The 21,001-nt window shown below is 47.4% G+C and overlaps 1 protein-coding gene across 1 annotated transcript; it reads right to left on the bottom strand.

The window, feature by feature from the left end:
* Window positions 1–7,122: 7,122 nt before the first annotated feature.
* Window positions 7,123–17,212, bottom strand: LOC144113442 (uncharacterized). Its single transcript, XM_077646524.1, has 5 exons — window positions 17,100–17,212; window positions 12,106–12,175; window positions 10,411–10,553; window positions 7,723–7,880; window positions 7,123–7,198 (listed from the first exon to the last, which is right to left on the bottom strand). The coding sequence occupies exons 1-5, from the start codon at window positions 17,124–17,126 to the stop codon at window positions 7,123–7,125; spliced, it is 474 nt and encodes a 157-aa protein (XP_077502650.1). The 5' UTR covers window positions 17,127–17,212.
* Between the last annotated feature and the right edge of the window lie 3,789 nt (window positions 17,213–21,001).

A 21,001-nucleotide genomic window follows, 5' to 3' on the forward strand; every position in this document is an offset into this window, starting at 1 on the left:
AGACCAACACACAGTCAAGCACTGATGCCGGAGGCTTCGTAGAAGAACTAGGAGGCCCACCAAAGATACGGATGCGTCCGCTAGACCTGGCACCAAGACTTTTCCTCGGCGTGACCCCTATTAAAAGCAAAAGGTCATTTTGTTGAACTTTATCGGGATTTTTGGTAGGTTCAAATAGCATATCGATAACCGAAAACTGCTTATTTTTCAAATCTCCTTTCCACCTGCAGTTACCAACGGCACTAACAAGGAGAAAACTGGATAAGAAAAATATGGAAATTTAAGGCGGATAGTGCGAAAAGTTTGGTTGACGCAAACTTTATCGTATATAAGGGCATTAAGTAGGCAAGTGTGGTATGTGTGCTTGCAAAAGCGCATAAAAAGACAAGCGGACGAAGGATGAACATATAGACTCGCAACTGAAACTTTTTTCGCAACAGGAACACGTATAAATAGGAAAAAAAACGCCGAAAAACCGAAAAGCCGCAATCGTCACATGAGTAAGTTCTCACCCATCAGGTGATGGTAAGAGCTCAAGTACTATGTAAGACTGGACACGGGCTTTAGAATCTTCAGAGCCTGGCGCTCAACGAAGAACACGACGAGAAGCGCCGAACGATCGGTCGCTCGTGCGTGCTCTGGACTGAACGCGGTCTCTGTTCTGTGCCTGGACGGTTCGGCTGGCTGTTCGTGACGCTGTGCTTATTACTGTGCTGTGCTCTTATTACTGTGCCGTGCTGTGGTGTGCTGTATTAATAGTGTGCTGTGTTCTTATTACAACTAAAACAGATTATCTATGAAACCCAAGTGAGGAGGCTAATAATTAAATCCCTACCTGTCGTTTATCTGTACCGATTTTGCTAAGAAGTGAGAATGCAAAAAGCAAAAAAAAAGGTTCATTACTCTTTCATGATGATTATGTCGGCCAAGAAAAAATCGCTAAACATAAGGAATCACTCCACTGCTTGATTCTTGTTCTTTGTCGACAAGCACAAAAACGTTTTTTTATGTTGTTTCACGACCAATGGCGACTCAGGCCATGAAGGACGCTGGAGTCGAGGGCACCTGGCAGCGTAGTCTCCTGGAACTGGTGTCTACAGTGCGCAGCCGCTTGAAACATTTAGGCACAACGCTCCTGAACGCAAGTGGTTTCAATCTACATCGCTACACCCTCTACTAACCTAACCAGAAGAAATTCTGTTGTGTTCTCCCATGCTGCCTGTCAATCAGGTGTGAGCTCTTTCCTAGAGAGTCATGGTGTGGTGGTAGTTTCTTCTATTCTCTACATGTGTGTGCATTCCGCACGTAACACAAAACAGCCATACACTGCACTTCGGAATACCCGTAGTTGTATGTGAGACAAGGTTCCTTATTTATTGTCTTTCTTACTCTAGAGCTACGAAGCAAACGATTAGTGCAGAAAGGTTTTAGCCATTAAAAAAATTCTTTACACAGCGAGGGCTCGCGCCCTGCACACACCATAAGGCCGGAACGACAATGTGGCGTACGTGTACGCAGCGGAATACCGACAACCCCGAGAAAAGCGTTTGCACTTATCGCGGTGAACGGGAACGGCGCCCAGTTTGCGGCCTTGTCGATAGAAACCACCTACCCCGAGACCGCGGATGAAGCGGCAAAAGCATTGTCTTTAGCGAACACGCGTGCTGATATTATATTCAGCGACTCCAAAACAGCCATTCGCAATTTCCCGAGGGGCCGTATCACATCTACCTCACTCCGCATCCTTCAAAACACAACCCTTCCGATTAGAGAAGTTGAATTGATCTGGGTCCCGGCACACTTGTCTAATCCAGGGAACGAGGCGGCTCACGCGCAAGCCCGAGGTTTCGTCGACCGGGCAGTGACCGCGCCCTCCGACCCGAACTTAACGAGGGACGGGTTGATCTCATTTCATGACATCACCCATCACTTTAGGCTCACCCCAGAAATCGTTAACAAAAGCGCAGGAAGTTAACTGGCGCCGACTGCAAACACGCTCCTTTCTGAATCTGGCAGTGCTTGACCTCATGTACCGTGGCCAGTACGACCCAAACTGCCATAAATGTGGTGAAAGAGCCACATACGACCACATTCTGTGGAATGTCGCAAATTATCCGCCTCCGGCGGAGTTGATACAGCTCCCTTCTCCCGAGCGGTGGGAGGCCGTGCTGGTCAGCTCGTACCCAAAGATTCTAGTACGGGCAATCGAGCGGGCCAGTGAGGTCACCGCCAGCCATGGGCTAGCGGCCATCTAGTATGTGTCTCCTGCAACCTGCTCTAGATGCAATAAATGTTTTACAATCCAATCCAATTGTCCTTAAAACACAGGCCACCAGCTGAGGCAAGAGTATTCTACACGGTACATATTTGCATAAAGGCCAGAATACAGGGTCGTTGAGCTTCTTACTGAAATCCAAAATTTTACAAAGAGCGTGTATATATATATATATATATATATATATATATATATATAAATATATATATACAGCAGCTAAAAATAACGTCCGAGTAAAAATCGTGTATGAAATGAACGTACACCAGCAACACCTTTTTGTCGGCTCGAATTTTGTAAACTTCAGAGGTTGGGTGTTCGGATCCTACCGGCAGCATGTGCTTGCTTTTTCTTCTGCTTTATAATCATAATCTTGAGAGATAAAATCATTACGCTATTAATGTCCCATTAATCACCAGTATCAATAATATATCTCCTTTGAACATTCATTTCACTGACTGTTGGCTTTCTTCGTGCATATTAAAACGAGCCCCTTCACCCCTATATAAATAATTATGCGGTGGAGAATCACAGGTTAGGTAACGCTGCAGATGAGGATCACCGCCGCCGTGCACAAGCTCACCGCTCGAGGCCAGGGCATCTCCCACCAAGCCGCCCTGAGGCTATACAATGCCGCAGCTTTGGGGGCGGTGCTCTATGCTCTGCCGCTCGTCACGGTGCGCAAGCCGTGCTGGAAGAAACTCGAGCTGCAGCACCGCAAGTCCATGCGCGTGTGCCTAGGCCTGCCCAAAAACTCGCAGTGCGCCGCCACGTTGGCCGACGCAGGAGCGTGGCCACTTGAGCTCCCAGCAGCGCGCAGGGCACTGAATCACATCGACCGGCTTCACCGCGCACCGGAAGGCGGCTCGCTGCTGCAGCGTATGCGCTCGCACCCGCGCTCACGAATGGACGCGGTGATGCTCGAGTATGAGCAATCGACTCAAGGCCCTCCCACCTACGGCTCCTGCGCGCCCTGGCCTGCTGCCTCGGAGGTACAGCGAGAGATCGTCGGCATAGCGGAAAAGCGGAGCACACCTCTCTGTGCTGTGCAGCAGCTGGCCAGAGCCGTCATACACGAGGAGCTCCAGGACCATCTCTTCGTGTACACCGACGGCTCAGTGGCCCGCGACAGCTGCTCCCTTGCAGCGGCGGCTACCATCCCCGCCCTGCGACTGCACAGCCAGCAACACGCAACCTTCCTGGGCTCCTCTACCACGGCGGCGTTGATGGAGATCCTGCTCGGGCTGGACCTGCTGCTCACCCTCGGCCCTCCGCCGCCCAGGAGTGCTCTGCCGTGCGACTACCGCGCCGCCCTCAGCCGCCTGCAATCTAACGGCCGCGGTACCCCACTAGTGCGGGAAATTCGCTCGCGCTTCGAGCGCCTCGCGCAGAGCGGATGTGCCGTGCGTGAAAAGTGGGTGCCCGGTCACTGCGGCATCGCCGGCAACGAAGAAGCTGACAACCTCGCGACCGCTGCACATCAACTACCTGCCAGCGATCTGCCCCTTGCGCTGGAGGACGTGCGTGCGGCCATCCACGACCATCTCCGAAAGCAGCACCCCGACCCACGCAACGCAGGAGGTGAGCGCATCAACAGTATCACCGGCTGTCGCGCACTTACACGGTCACAATGTGTAATGATCCTCCGCGCGCGCATTGGCTGTGTGTGGCCAGGGGAACGACGGGAGCGTCACGGAATGGCGACGAGTTATGTGTGTGACGGATTCGGTGCAGTGGAAACACTTGAACACCTGCTCCTTCACTGTGCCGCGGTCGCCGATGCTCGTCGCGATATGCTTGCGGCCTATCGGGCACTGGGCATACTACCAGGCTCCCTCAAGACGCTATTGTGGCCGTAGGGCAGTGCGCGCACTCGTGAGCGAACCTTGGTGAGCCTCTGTGCATTCCTCGAACACATGGGCTTGGCGTCCGGTCTGTTCTCCGTCAGGTAGTTACACGCAGTGACCGAAAGCTCTGCGAGCTCTACCTCGAACGATTAATAACAGGACGCTCCACTCCAGTTGTAGCCAACACAGTGCTGTGCGCGCGTGTTTTAATTCTTCCATCATAGCTAATCACGCGCACATCCTGGACACATTTCTTATTGTGTAATAATTTGTATATACTACTTCTCCCTCTATCCTCTCTTCCTGTACTCTTGCCTCTTTCATTACATTTCGCCATTCTGCCTGCTATCCTTTATTTCCGCTGCCCCAGCTCAGGTACTTCAGCATCGATTGCAGAAGCCGGGGCCAGCAAAAATCTTTTCCTTCCTTTTTACTATTACTTTAATTAAAAACCACTACCACCACCAGGTTCGGTAACGCTGATTAATAAGCAGCGCCGATACACCCTTGCACCTCATTCACCCATTAAAATTTCCCTCACATATTGGCATAAGACTTGAGAAGAAAACATACATCGCCATACCAGAGAAACTGATAATTTAACATGAGTTTCTTACTCAATAAGATGATATCCTTCGCCCTCAATGCTGGCCAGGACGAAAAGAGCCAGGTGGTCGAAATAATTCCGGAGACGTCCTCTACGGCACGTCTTTTTTTCCTTTCTTCCTTCACTCCCTCTTTTATCCTTTTCCTTACGGCGAGGTTCGGGTGTACACCGAAACTGCGTCAATTCTTTTCCTCGAAAACCAATTTTCAATTTCATCGGGTGCCTCCAGCTTAATTTTCTTTATTCAGAGCAAAGCGGAAAATGCAATGGCAGTGCCCCGGCATGTAGAATGTACACGGAAGAAAGTTTCCATGGGGTACAACCTGCGGCCCGGAGCCGAGTCTCCGAGTCCAGGGTAAACGTGCCGAGGAGCATCCGTCTCGACGCGTTGACGTCCTCGTCTTCCTCTGGGATCACGGAGAGCTCTCCACGCAGTGCCTTTGACCTTTTCCCCGGAGGATGCAAGGACGGCCTCCTGCGTTGAAAACGGCAATGGAGCACCCTCGTTTTTCGCCTCCAATGTCCAACTATGCAGTGTCGTGAGGGCCCACTGTGCTGTCTTGTGCAGGACTGCTTGCGCAGTGAAAGAGCCCAAATGTCCCCTTCAACGATGTGCAGGCGTTCAGTGTCGTGCACATCTACACTTAAGCGTTCAATCTGTGCCCGTGGAGTGGACGCGGGTATGCACTTGTGTGAGGCTCGTGCGGCGGGAAAGATCTTATTTCGTCGCGCAGACCAAGCGATCTGCGTTTCCTTCTGTGGGTGCGGCGGAGTATACTTGAGCTACTGCCAAAGACCCCAGCCTCAGGCTCAATTCGGAAAACAGCGACGTCCAATTTGATTGCTCACTACTTTATCATCCATTCGGCGTAGTAAGGTGCGAACTTGTTTTCAGCACGCTATACTTAATCTTAAAGTGATGGCTCGTGTTAAGCCTGAGCAGCATACAAAATTCATTGCTGAGCCCCTACGCGGAATCCTTGGTCAATATTCTAACTTGGCTGCTCCAGTTAACATTAAAGCACAAAGCACTGTGTTCTTCCTTTCGATTGGCACATAGCCCGGGTACTATCGATATCCAAAAAGAAAGTGACCGTCTTTGCTTTAGTAACTATCGCCTCGTGACATTAATCTCTACTACGTGGAAATTTATGAAACACAATTATCAAACTTCAGTCACATTCTTGGAGAAAACTGCCTTGGTCTCATTTTAGCATGGATTCCGGAAAGAAGTTTCGACTGTCAGGGTACTGGTAAATACTATATGTGTATTAAGGCTGCTTTTTGGACAAACAGGGCACTGATTGACTGCCAAACAACGCGCAGACAGCACTGTCGGAAGAAAACACGCAACAGAAGCGCTAGCTCACAACAGCTCTACTCGTCACAGTGAAGTGAAAAACATACACTACCTTACCGTGGTGAAAACACGCATTCATTGCACGTGCCATACTTGGCTCGCACTAACATATTCAAGAACTCGTTTAACCCACCTACTATCGACCACTGGAATGAACGCGCATTAGTAGTCTCTTCCACACTTGAACTGCCTTTAAACAACGTGTATTCAATGCGCTTTCTTGAAAATATTTGGTCTTTTAATACTTTGCTCTTTATTTGCAGTAGTTTCAAGTATTTTCCAAGCGGTCTTTGTTGTTTAATACATATTGTTCTTCGCTCATGATTTCGCTGTCTTACATTTCTTTTGCCCTGTGGGACGCCTGTGCTAGGACAAGGTCACCGCGCGCGAATCGCGGTGGGTAGGCAATTTTTTGGAAAAACAACAAAACTGAGGACACCGGAGAACACAGCAGATATCTACACGTACGCTGAAATTAGAAACGCCACTATTGGTAAGACTAGGGTCTGTGCGCCAGAACTTCAAATCAATGGCCAGCAAAGGTGCCACCTACCCGGAGGCTCCATCTAAAACACGAAATCGCTCGCCTTACGGAGAGCCGTCCACACCACAATCACCGCCACAGGTGAATTTGCGGAACGGAGAATTTTAAATCGCTATCGAATCGTAACTGGCTCATGCGCATCTATAGCAGAGCTGTCCGCACCAACTGCAAAAGATGCGGTGACCAACGACATAAGGAAGAGACGTCGGAACAAACGGCAAAATTATATGGACACCGGGTCACACTGGCGTGGAGGGGGAAACGCAGCCGTGAAATCGGGTCGGGTTGATCAGACATACAACGCCCCACACCTCAACTTCCTGCCGAACACGGTAAATCAAAAACCATATCGAAAGCTTGAATGAAGGCTCCCCCGCAAAGCACTGATACACTACGTTCGCACCTAAATAAAAGCAGACAGCAGGCGCCGGTTAGCGGAAAGAACACAAGCGCCGGTGTTTGACACTGAAGCTCACTCGGCTACAAGAGTTCTTACACGAAGCTCTTGAACACGCAGCGTACACCCCGTACATACGCCAGAAATGTGCTCTTGCCAGACGGGAAACACCTGTGCACGACAGATGCAACCACTTCCAAGAACACTACAAAAGAGATCTCCAACATTTTATGTGGACTTGCCCATTACTCTCGAGGAAGAAAATTCATAATTCAGCACATATCGCATAACTGCATGGCTAACCTAGCAGACCAGATACGATCCAGCACCGAAGCACAACATGCCATCGCGGCACGTAGCAGTTCGAGCGGCCTGCTTCGAGTAGTGTAGCTGGCCGACTATGTAAGACTTGCAGCTCTGAAGGCTATGAAAACGATCGACTAGAAGTCGCTTCTGCGCCTGCACCCCAAATCCTCCTAATTCCCCAACTGTGACCGAGAGCCATCCCTTCCTTGCGATTATGACTTCATTCATTTACTTCTATGTATTGCCCTCCTCCTTGGTCTTCAATTCATCCAGTACGTTTTCAATAAATAAACTGCACTTGGCTGGAGAGAAAGCCGACCACCACTTCCCGATGCCTGTTGGTCACGGACGTGGAAGTGCGACGGTGAATAATGGTAAAAAATACGCACCGGTCCTGAATGTCTGCATCGTCGTCGGCGTCGGAGACTCGGGCCAGAGTGAAGTCGACACCGGGATTCATTATCTCATCCAGCAAAGTCAAGGCTCGTGACTGGTACTGGTACATTGTGTGTGAGTGCTGCCTAGCCATTTTCAGCCACGTCTTTACCTGCACGGAGTGTTAGTAAAGAAAAGAGCTCTTTTTCACTCATAGTAGGTGTTCTTGGTCCATGGGGGGTTTAACGTCCCAAAGCGACTCAGGATATGAGAGATGCCGTAGTGAAGGGCTCCGGAAATTTAGACCACCTGGGGTTCTTTAACGTGCACTGACATCGCACAGTACACGGGCCTCCAGAATTTCACCTTCATCGAAATTCGACCGCGCGCGGCCGGGATCGAACCCGCGTCGTTCGGGCCAGCAGCCGAGCGCCATAACCACTCAGCCACCGCGGCGGCCTTATAGTAGGTGTACGTTGTCAGTTGTCAAAAGGCACAATTCTCAGTCACAAAGAAGGTCGTTAAACGGGGCCCTGAACCACACTCTCCTGGACCAGCAAAACGCTTTGTAAAAAAACAACGTCCTTTATGGAGCTCTTTTAGCCGGTCAAGGATGAATATAAAACGTTTATCTTTTGCAGCTTCCCCCAATTCGAATAATTCCCCCTATTTCCCTTTCATCTAAGCTTCCGGTAACATCGCCGCTTATACCAAGACCACAGTGCAAGTGACGTTGCCCACTGCAACACAACTTGCACTAGTACTTCATTAAGCAAATAGTGGCGGATTACGGTGGCCGCGTGCTCCACACAAGTTTCGCGGCGTAAGGCGTAATACCCTAGTACAGCCCAAAACAAAGGCTTCAGCTAAATTTCTCTTTTTTTAGATTGAAATCCCAAGTTTTCAATTTCGTACTAAACTTTTGTGCAGCTTTAACAAGTAATTAAGACCTCCCCGAAGGGGCATCGTTGTGTAATTTGGTGCTCTAACTTCGACAAACCGAGACAAACATTCCAACTTTTTGTCTTATGCAGAACAAACAAGTTCTTGTGATAGAAAGGTCGACTGGTACGGCCTTCCCCCCGAAATCGTTGCTACTACCTACCCATCTTCCTTTTTGCAACTTCTGTATGACCATTTTTTTCAGTAATTAGTTACCATGATCCTTACTGCATGTATAAGATGATCCTTACTGTATGTATAAGAACCCACCTGTTCTGTAATTCCCCTGTGGGGGACTTTTAAGATAATAAACTAAACTGAACTGAACTGAGCCGTTCTAGGCAACCCTTCTTACTTAAGTGCTCACAGTCAGAAGTCAACCTGGGAAACATTCACAGACGACAGATTCTTGAAAGCATTTACCCTGAAAGCCCACTTTGAGAACTTTCGTTTGCCAGCTCAAGAACTGCGGGTTTTAGATTATGGCATACATTAGCATCGCGGACACGTCTTGTTAGTTGAACAGCATAGTTTTCACAATGTGAAAGGCGTCATCCATATAACTATTGCTGAAATAAAGTCGAACAATCGTCTATAAAACCACTGCGGGAATGATATCCTGATTAACTTGTATGGCAAAAAAGAATAAAATATATTTAAAGGCCCTCAAAGGAATACTGAGACAACTACATTCAATTACTCTCCTCTAAAACACATCTGGCTATGTTCAGGTTGACTGGGCAGCAAAAAACTGATTTATCACCTAGGAAAATGGGTTTAAAAATCTTCTCGCCAATCGAAAGTTCACAGCTAAGGGCTTAGCTAACTTCTGCCAAACTTCGAAAAATGATAACCAGATCTACGAAGGCTTACCTTGCGCAGATTGATAAGCTATTGTCATCGCCAGGTAAGCGTATTTTTAAACACTCCTCGTTTTGCAATTCAGAGAGGTAAACTAGCCCAGTTTATAATCAATAACTTCAGCGAAAAAATTTCAGTGCAAGATGCCGAGTGTCTCGAGAAATGCCCGTGAAGATTTTTTTCTTAAAAGAGACTTCCTAGTTTATTTTTTTTCGCTTGAAATACAGCATGCGAGATTTAAACATCACGTCCCTGTACGCTCTTGCATAGGGATAATATGTACCCTCAACCGCGCCCTGACTGCAGGAAATAAATTTCACAAAACTGTAATGGATAAACAGTTAGCCGGTCATAGCGTCAGTTATGCATGAGCGCGTGGTTTCGATTTCCTATCACGATCACAATGCTGTCGGATAGACGCTATCATGTTGGACAGAAATTGTTTGTGCTGGCCTATCTGAATACGTATGACTAGCTCTCATCGCAGAACCACGGCCCGCTGCGAAGACGAAAAGACAGGTAATTTAAATTTGTTAATTAGCAAAAAGGTGAATTAAATATATATTCACCTGTACAAGACGGCTGTGTGCGTGCTCCAGTAAAACCTTCGTCGACATAGTTCACTAAAGAGTGTTAAGTTAGGTAAGTTGTACTTAGCATGCCATTTTAGGTTACTTCAGCGCAAAAGGGATGGCTACAGAGGTATTTCTCTTAGTCTCGTCCTTTTTCGCGCTATAATCACTGAAAATGACACTCCGTTGATTTTCTTAAAGACTGTCAAAATCTAGCTCCAACGCATTGTTTATTTCGAGGAGCAGGAGAGACGCAGTAACACATGGATAGGAAAGACGTCTTTTTTTCTCGCACTACACTTAAACCCTTGCAACATTGACTCTTACCTGCGGCAAGCCCAGGTTGAACACCTTCTGCTGGCGGCCGTTGGACTTCTTTAACTCACTGATCTCTTTCTTGGAGGCCGCCAGAGCTCGTGCCAAGATCTTGTTCTTCATAATAACAGCGCGCAGTCTCTTCTTTAACGTGTCTGTTTAGGGAAAGGCGAAATATCAAGCATGTCGGCCTTTTTATTACAACAGCACTACCTCACAGGCGAAGCTGAAAAATCCGGGGTATGTGTGCCGCCTCAAGCTTTGACCTTCGACGTAGCGCCAGCAGCGGAGGCCTTGCGCATTTCCTCCATCAACGCGCGAAACCGGCACTCCACTCCGCCCCCTCCTCCCCGGCGCGCGGCTGCTGTAGCGGCTGACGATAAGACCATGCATGCGGTTACCTTTGAAGCGGTGTTGCCTTATGTGCTTTCGCACGTCCTACCCGAATTACCTACGTTGAAGCCGTACCATTTTTTTTTATTTTGGGTGTAACCAGATCCCACGCCTATTCCAGCAAGGTGTGTTCAAATTACATTGAACTTTCGCAATGCGCTACAAAGTTTTCGGCGTGTTTCCCTCTAGATGGGCTGCACTTCGCAGAACAGTAAAGCTTCTGCTGAAGTATCAAACTTTAGGTAATCCCTTTACTTCAAGGTCGCTCCTCTCGGTGTTTATCCACTGGAAACTTCATCCAGAGCTAAGGAAGTAGACGCTGAAGAAGTCCATCTGAGAACAGGCATTTGAGCTAGTCGTTTGAGTGTTCGCCTAGCATGAGGGAAGTGCAGGGTTTGATCACCAGTGATACAGTGAGTACAAGCTTTCCTCTTACAGTTGTTTTGTGCTTGGATTCTTTACAGTGAAATACTTGAAAATAGGTCATTGACATAAACTTGAGTACACAAAACAGGGTAGCAGTGACCTTTACCGCATAAGACGAATTTCAGTCCCTTACAGATAGATTTTATGTCAAGGGAGGGTAATGTGACGAAAGGCCGTTTTTTAAGCTTGTGCAACCGATGGGTACGCCACAGGACTGAAAATCGAACCCCGCATCTCTCGCATGACAAGCGAACTCTGAAAGCGCAAGGCCGCATTCAGCCACAATTTGACAATGCGCTCTTGAAGGGAGCCTACGCCCTTCTTCCTTCAAAGAGGAAAGAAATGAATACACTCCTTCCTTCAAAGAGGAAAGAAATGAATACACAACATAGTTTCAAAGGAAAGATAAAGATGACTCAAAACACGTAAAACCAGGACTTCTGGTAAATGTGCCTCTTCAATAGTGAAGTGCACCTCAGAAATGGCAAACTTTATCACCCCGACTTCTTTAAGTACGCCTGACCTGCTCGAACTTCGCAGTGACATCCATGATCTAGCGCCTGAACTTAGCGGTAAACAAATATCTTGGCTACGTTATCATGAAATTAAAGCAGTACCTCTTGCACGCTCAGTTTTTTTAGCTCTCTGGCAGCACGTTCGGAGCACCGAAAATCCCAAGAGAGATAAAAGGCGGCCACGATCGCCTTTGTTCCAGCTCGAGTAGCAAGTAGCAAAGCCATCGGTTTCACCTCGTGTTGTCCTGTGAACGCCGGCTAGGTAATGGTATGTACTTACTAGTTTCTCTCTTTCCATGCAAGGCAGCAAGAATCACTACAGGCGAAAAATTGAAACCCAGCCAAGCAAACCAGCGGGCGAGGGAACCCTCACCAATATATTCCGATGTATTCATGATGGAACTCTGGTTGCTCCTGTTGCCCCAGCGGATGTTGAACTTCACCTGCAAAATACATTGAAATAATCCAAAGTTTTGTTAAAACATGGAACCTTGCTCGGAAGTGAGACGAGTAAGTTGAAGGCCCTTTACGGCTCGTACTATAGCTGTCACTTTCCATTCTATGCAGCAAAATTTCGAAAAAAAATCACAGGGCAGTTACGAGTGTAGCGCGAATGCGTTAGCGTAAATTGTGTTGTGACAGTAAAGAAAGGTGGCGGATGCCTTGTGAAGAAATTCGCCTTTGAAGGTGGGGACTTTCCGCAACTTACTCCATCACCTACAACGGCCTTCCAAACTCTACACTTGAGGCCCCGATACAATAGCCGAGGTGCAAGCCGCAGCCCGTGCATCCCAGCGCAACACCGCGCAACACCGCAACACAAACGCTATTATTCGTAACCCGAGTCATGCACATATCAAAGCCATCACTGACTTCATCAATGATGACCTCTAGGAGAAGGGTATTGCAATTCAGGATTGGCGTCATGCCGGAATTATCACCCTTCCCAAGCCCGGCAAGCGGCCGTCACTTGATTCCCTCCGGCACAGCTCCCTAACATCATGTTTAGGAAATCTCTATGAACGAGACATCTACACCCGCCTCAAAACTATATTGAAGACAAAAACCTCTTCCCCCTACTATGGTTTGGTTCAGGCCAGGGCTTTCAGCCCAAGACGCCTTCCTGCTCCTGAGAGAATAAGTACTTACCAACATCCCCAGAGATCAAGAACATCTCATCTTGGCCTTAGATTTAAAGGGCGCCTTCCACAACATATTCCACGAGGCGATCCTTCAAGCCGTAAATGACTTTAACGGCGGAGAAAAAGTATTTGCTTACGTGCGTACGTTCCTCACGGGCCGCACGGCCACGATAGGCAATTGACAAAGCCGCTCCGACGTCAAAGATATGCCACACAAAGGCACACCTCAGGGAGCTATTATTTATCCCCTGCTTTTCAACAATGCTAACATTGCTATGCTCAGGCTGTCGCGTGCTATGCAAGCACTTCCAAATGTCGGTTTCACCATATACGCGGATGATATAACTATATGGGCCATAAAGGGTTCCCTGGGCCAAAAGGAAACCACCCTACAATCAGCAGCCCGCCTTTGTATACAGAGCAACCTCTGTGTTACCCACACCATCCAGACTCTCAAAACCACCACAAACCAGATAGCTCGCATGATCAGCCGCATTACCAAACATCGCCAAGGAATGCGAGAAGAAGACACTCTTCGGCAGGTGCAAGCGCTCGTACTTAGCCGAATCTCATACGGACTATCCTTTCACGCGCTAACAAAAGGAGAGGAGCAGCAAGTTGACACAATCATAAGAGAGGTATGAAAGACGGCCCTTAAGCTTCCTAAAAACACCTCGACAGAGCGTCTGACCGCTCTAGGAACTTCAACACCTTTGCGGAACTACCAGCAGCCATTCATGCATCTCAAACACTAAGACTTCAGACCACCCAAGCTGGACGAGCTATCCTACTCCGAGTAGGCACAGTTGCGGACATCCGCGCACTAGACGCTCAATCCGCTCTAGGAAAACAACACAGGAAATACATCAGCGTGGCCCCGATACCGAAACATATGCTTAAAGGCGTTCACACAGGGAGACGATGAGCGCGAGTATCCTACCTACGCCGACGCCTAGCCAATTCCGCGAACGTGGTTTATGCTGACGCCGCAACATACCCGGACCATGACAAGTACGCAGTGGCGGCAGTAGACCACCGCTTCTCCACTCTATTCACTGCTTCTGTAATAGTCAAAATACCAGCGGCCGCGGAGACCACCGCCGTGGCCACTGCCATTAGACATTACGAGTCCCAAGGCCAAAGCGCTCATGTGCTCATAGGCTCGCAACACGCGTGTCGAAACTTCCCGAGAGGCCGTGTTCCCAAGCACGTCAGTCGGCTCATGGGCACTGCACCCCTCGCAAAGCACCACCAAATCACCTGCCCCCCATGCCACGAGGGGCTGGAGGCAAATGATAGGGCACATGCTCTAGCTCGAGGCAACATCGACCGAGCGGGGCCACAAACCGTGCCCGCTTTTACCCCTCTACATTCGGGGTATAACGAACGCGTCGAGTTTCAGCGTCTTGAAAGGAGACACTTCCGTCCACCTCATAGGAAATTAGACAACCCAGACTCCGTCTCTTGGCGGCAGATCCAGACGAACACATTTTCAAACATCCATAGACTACATCTCATACACCCAACATTATATACTCGGACACATGTCCCTGGTGCCAGGCCCGCCCTACACTCTTTCACATTTCGTGGGGATGTTGGGCCGAACCAAACGCTATACAGACAGAAAGTACATTTGAGCAGTGGGAGGCGCTGCTGACCAGCGTTAACCTGGAGGACCAACGGACCCTAATACAACAGGTACGCGGGCAGCTCAAGCCATTGGAGCCCTGGAATGAGGGCCCCACCCATAAGCTCGCCCGACTCCCCTTCCTTTAATAAAGTTTTTCCTATCCCTCCTCCGCAACTTTGTATTTAGCAATAGACAAATACCTCATATTTGTTTATTTTTGTCGACTGCTATCTATTGTGGGATGTCTGGCTCTCAATTATAGAAAAAAAAAAACGTAGCAATAAAATTAACTTCGTAGGCAATCGTTTCCCGTCCTCGTAACCTTGCTTTCGTAAGCCGCTGTCCAAGTTAGTCCCCTAACCTTGATAAATAATTCTAAAATGACAACGTTCCATATCGCACGCAATTCAAAAGCCATTCCAAAAGTAGAAATGGCATCGCAGGTAAGCACTTTTCATGTTTTCATACAGAACACGAAGAGCTTGTTTTTGGGCCTGCGAATAAATGGCTGCAGATTAGAGGTTCACCGATGCAGAAGACAAAAGTGACAGCTTATCACATACGCAGTTTGCCTATACCGGGTGTGACATGGAACACTAAGTATAGTTTTGAAAAATAGGATTTTTTAGGCAAAAATATGGCTTTTGCGGCACGGTATTGCCAGGATTGGCGGACGTCAAAAAAGCGGTGAAGAATCTTAACTAGTAAAATGGTTAACTAATTTCATTAAGTTTAAAACTATTAGAGTTAGGCGTCTAGTTGCAATTAGAGCTTTGTACCCGACCATTAATAATTAATAATAATATATTGTTGGACACCTGAACCACGCCGTAAGGGAAGGGATAAAGGAGGGAATGAAAGAAGAAAGGAAGAAAGAGGTGCCGTAGTGGAGGGCTCCGGAATAATTTAGACCACCTGGGGATCTAACGTTCACTGACATCGCACAGCACACGGGCGCCTTAGCGTTCTGCCTCCATAAAAACGCAGCCACCGCAGTTGGGTTCGAGCCCGGGAACTCCGGATCAGTAGTCAAGCGCCCTAACCACTGAGCCACCGCAGTGGGTTCCGTTAGTAATAATAATAATTGGTTTTTGCGGAAAAGAAATGGCGCAGTATCTGTCTCATATATCGTTGGACACCTGAACCCGCCGTAAAAGAAGGGATAAAGGAGGGTGTGAAAGAAGAAAGGATGAGAGGTGTGCCGTAGTGGAGGGCTCCGGAATAATTTCGACCACCTGGGGATCTTTAACGTGCAGTACGTGACATCGCACAGCACACGGGCGCCTTAGCGTTTTCCCTCCATAAAAAAGCAGCCGCCGCGGTCGGGTTCGAACTCGGGAACTCGGGATCAGTAGTCGAGCGCCCTAACCACTGAGTCACCGCGGCGGGGCCCGTTGTAACCACCGTATCAGTTCTTGTAATTTCGAAAACGCGATTACTCTCGCCGCTGTGGCTCGACAAAATTTAGCATTTTCGACTATTTACGTAAGCATGAGGGGTTGCATTGCCTGCAAGTTTTCGAAACCGCATGTAATTTCACACGAAGCTGCCAAATTTTATCCGGCCGCAGCGGCTAAGACAATCGGCCACCTACAAATCTCTAGTTGCAGCTACACACCTAACTCATAGTCAAAAAGTTAATTATTAAGAATTAGTTAGACATCTGACTAGTTAACATGTTTCATCGTATTTATGATGCCCGCCAACCCTGGCAATACAATGCCGCAAAAACCATTATTTTACCTCAAAAATCCAATTTTTGAAAACTGTCTTCAAGTCTTCCTAGTAAGACAAGGTATATTAAGCTCATTCAACCAATTCACTACGACCATCTCGACCTATTTGCCTGCGCTCTTTCACAAATGCGGTATGTCAGTTGTCTGTCGACTGCGACATTATCATGCCCCAAAACAAGACCACTTGTCTTTAGATACGCAGTGTTATGTATAATGCGCAGCTTATTTTTTATGACCCACGATACTGACAACTTGCACAACAGTGCTTTCGTCGCCAGCAGCGGTTAAAGAGTACCTGTCACAGTGGCATTAAACGGACCATTCCTCCTCTGGCTAGTGAAAAGTACAGTACATCCCTTTTTCCTTACAATCGAGTACCGTTCGTGCAAGTACTGCTCTAGGAAGGAGAAAGCATGCTAAACATTTCACAAGATGTTCTTATTTCTGGCTGGTTCCGACAACTGGAAACAATGGCCACATTTATTCTTACTTAACGTGACGCTCACTGCATTACATACGCAGAATAAACATGTGCGCTTCACAGCACTGAAAGCCTCTTACAGCTTAGAAAGCGGAACATTGCGCAACTAGATTGGCCGCGACGCCAGCTGCGAAAGAGAGTAAAGATAGTTACCTGCAACTGCAAGCAGGGCGAGTGGCGCCAAAGCGCTGTAGCGCAAAACCGGTGTGAAAAGAAATAGTAAATACATGGTTTCGCGGAATGCTAAACTGACGAAATTGGTAAAAACCAACGACCTAGCTGCAAACCTTAAAACGTCACTTTATCACTATCGGCGTAGTGCAAGGAAGTACAGCAAGCAGAATCTGCCAACAGATCGAGAAACTAAGCTGAGCTTACCAGACTGGAAGCTCCTGGCGACGCCATCTTAGGTGCTACTTCACTGATCACTCGCTGAAAGGAAATGAAGACGCCAATGGCGTACGCCCACCGCAGGACATCAGCAGCGAACCCTCGTGGGTACAGCATGGAAAAGACGAAGGCAATGCTCGTGATGTCTTTGTCTTCTGTACTTCATTGTCTTCTTCATTGTCTTCTTCTGTCTTCTGTACACAGAAGCTACTACCATACTCAGCGACTCTAAATTTTGAATTGAATTGAAAATTTATTTCTCCACACACATTACTGTGGAAAAAGGGGACACTGGGCAAAAAGCTGCATAATGCAGCTTGAAGTAGCACCCAGTGCCCCATGAATACAACGACAGCAGTGTGTTTCGCGAACATCAGGCTGAAGTTGAGCTAAATATCCCCATCAAAACAAACAAAGAAAAAGGACAACAATAGTGTAACCCTGACCGCGTACACAACAGAGATGCACATAAACAATAGGAACAATAGACAATATAATACACCAAACCTATTTACGTTGATGCCACAATAGATTTGAAAATGCACATGACAGATAATCACTGTTTCTTTCAGATGTCTTCTATAAAAACATTATTCTCTGCCAATGTGTTGAGGTAATTTCCTAGGTTATAGGATAAGGACTGTTTACGGTATAAAGTACGGCAAAAGGGTAGAAGCCAAGGTAAAAGACATCGGGTATTGTACACTGGTGTGTATTGATGTAGATTAAAGGCTGCAAGGAACAGTTAATTGTTTGTTTTAACTGCATTTTTGTATGCACATAACAATATGAACTTGTGCAATATATCAACAGACAAAATACCATATTGTTTAAAGTAAGGAAACGCATGGGAATGCCATGGTTTGCAATCGATCTGACAGCACGCTTCTGTGCAACTAAGATCTTGTGTTTGTTATGTTTTGTTGTGGTACCCCAGACACTTATACAGTAGTTAATGGTTGGAAGTAAGTATGCATTATATACAAGAATCTTTATCTTTGTTGGAAGTGTGTATCTATGTCGACACAGGGCACCATTGACTCGGTTCATTTTCTTGCGGATAGTGTTTATACGCAATAATGCGAGGGGCAGAATTTCTCAGGTGGCAATGAGCATATTGGGTCAAACCAAAGACTTAGACAAAATTATTGAATTGATATGGGTCCCGACTCACTCGGGGAACCCTGGTAACGAAGCGGCATACATAACAGCTCGAGGATTCGTCAGCCGAGCAGGGGACGCTGTCGTTGCTGAGAGTTTTTCGAAGGACGGCCTATCATCTTCTCACGATATTACTAATCATTTTAAACTTGAAAGGAGGATATTCCCTCCTCCAGACAAAGCCAAGGAGCAAGAGACCACTTGGAGGCGACTCCAGACGCGATCCTTCATGACGCCTTACCTGTTGTCAAAATTCTACCCCGGTGAATACGACCCTGCATGTACATTATGTGGTGATTTAGCCACTTATGATCACCTATTGTGGAATTGTAAAGAGGAGCCGCCCCCGAAATCTCTAATACAGGTTCCTACTCTCGAACAGTGGGAGGCCGTGTTGGTCAGCTCAGACTTGGGAGTTCAAACCCGGGTCATTGAATGAGCTACCCAGGTCGCTGTCAGCCGTGGACTGATAGCCACCTAGTACGGATCGCCTGCATTCTGCCTTTTCTGACGAATTAAAAGTTTTCCAATCCAATCATTGACTAGTTCAGTTTTCTTCCCTGCTACAACGAAGGGTGTGGTCGATATTTTTTATTTTTCTATGCTGCAATATTTCTATTCGGGAATGGATATGAAAAACGCTGCACTCAAACGGACGTTTGGAATGTTCTCTTCTCAAGGCGCACGTCAGCTACCACCGCCAAAATAAAGTGTGCGGACAAACACAAATATAAGAAAAATAAGTGGCTACATATTAGTAAGTATTAACGATTTTAAATATATTTTAATTACTCATTAAACATATTTTGTCAGCGTACATTTGGTTGGAAAGAACAACGCTTTTTTTTAATAAAATAATATGTATGATCACGTTCCGTCACAGCAGCGGCCAGCGGCTCTTGTGCCGTCCACCTTGACTACTCTGCGGCTTGCTTGTCGCCGGCTGCCGGTTAGTGGCCCCTTAGCCGGCGTATCTCGTCATCTCGTGACTTCGTTGCGTGCGGTTGCTCGCCTTTTATCTGCGTTGATTTCAAGTTCTTGGCTGCCTTTTTTTCTCGTTCTACGTTCCAGTCGGCTACGTGTGGGCGCTTGTTTTTTTTTTCCATACCAGCCATAGTTCTAGTCGTACGGTTTTGACGATACTGCCTTCGGAAAGACGTGTGGTTTAAGTCGTAAAGCGGACTGCACGCGAGGAACTGGTGCTACGCAAAAAAATGTCAAAGAACTCTGCTGCTGACATCGCATTGCAACGGTGGTTTTGGTAGTTGGTAACCCGTTTACACTGAGTGCCTGTAGCAGCAAAGAATGTCTGTTATCCATGCGATCTAAAAAGCAGACCTAATTTTGCCGGGAAAGCGCAGCACAATTCACAACACTCTTACGCCATTTATGCACAAGAGGCAACTGCCTCAATCTGGGCTCGTGCAAAGTTTAGACTTGTCAGTGCAGGACGGTCAATACAGACTAATACAGATATTTCGCGCACGGTGTTGCAGTACTGCAGTGAAACTCATGAACAACAATTGTCCTGCTGCAAATCGACCTGGCTAAGGCGTTCGATCGATAGAGCCAACCACTTATTTTTGAAGCGAAAAGCTTCACTACGCCCGCTTTTCAAGCCGTCAGCGTGGCCGCAAGTTTGACCTTGAATCTTGCATAGAGGTCAGCGAGGCCACAAGTTTCCCGTTGAATGTAATTAGAGGTCAAACCATGAGCATAACTGGTGGTAGTACGGTACGACACATGAAGATGGATGGATGGATGGATGGATGGATGGATGGATGGATGGATGGATGGATGGATGGATGGATGGATACGGCTGAACCCTTTATATCGGGCAGTGGCTCAAGCCACCCAGCCATGACTTATGAAATTTTACTCTTCTCTTGATTTTAGCCACCAATCAGATAACCTTCGCTTGGTTACTTCTACCCGCTTAAAATCTACTTTCCCTTCACTGTCCTTAAACCCCAATGCCAATGACGTCATCTACAGCAGCGACGCCAGCGACTGTTACACCAACTATCTCGACTTTGACCTTTGATCTTTGACATTGACGTTCGGTAAAGCGGGAAAGCGTCTGGCCGCATCTCATGAGCAGATAAAACGACGATGCACTTTGATGCGTTCAGCGGAATGCTAGGAATGATCGATGAGACGCGTCCGCCAGTCGCTCGACCACAAACGTAGCCAGGGAGATGCAGCTTCTCGCTTTCGACGAGGGTTAACCAGGCCTAGTCTACCAGCAATTTTTTCTCTTTTACATCACGTTAGTATTGGTTCAATTCTCTCTATTATGGGATACGCCTTTGCTGCAAAATCTTATACGCGCTTAACAGTAAACGGCGGTCTCTCACAACCTGTCTGTATTCAGTCCTCTCTGAAACCAGGTTGCCACTCTCCCCGCTCCTGTTCGCAATATACTTGGAGGCGCTTTGCGTAAATGTTATAACTAGTAGAGCCGTCAGTAATTTTCGTGTTATGGGTACGAACCGAAGGAATTAGCTTATGCAGATGACCTCGCGTTTTTCTGCGCTGATTAGCCAAACATCTATGAAGTTATTCGTTTAATGGAGGACTTTGTTCGGTGTCAGGTGCTCGGATTAATCGTTTTAAGAGTTGCGGTTCCTGGTTTGAATTGTGGGGATCCAACCTGCTAAATATGCTGGTATGCAATGGACACGTCGGCTACCCAACTAGTCTTGGTCAAAAAACTGCAGGACGCTGTG

Source organism: Amblyomma americanum, chromosome 1 (assembly GCF_052857255.1).
Source record: "Amblyomma americanum isolate KBUSLIRL-KWMA chromosome 1, ASM5285725v1, whole genome shotgun sequence".
Lineage (NCBI taxonomy): Eukaryota > Metazoa > Arthropoda > Arachnida > Ixodida > Ixodidae > Amblyomma > Amblyomma americanum.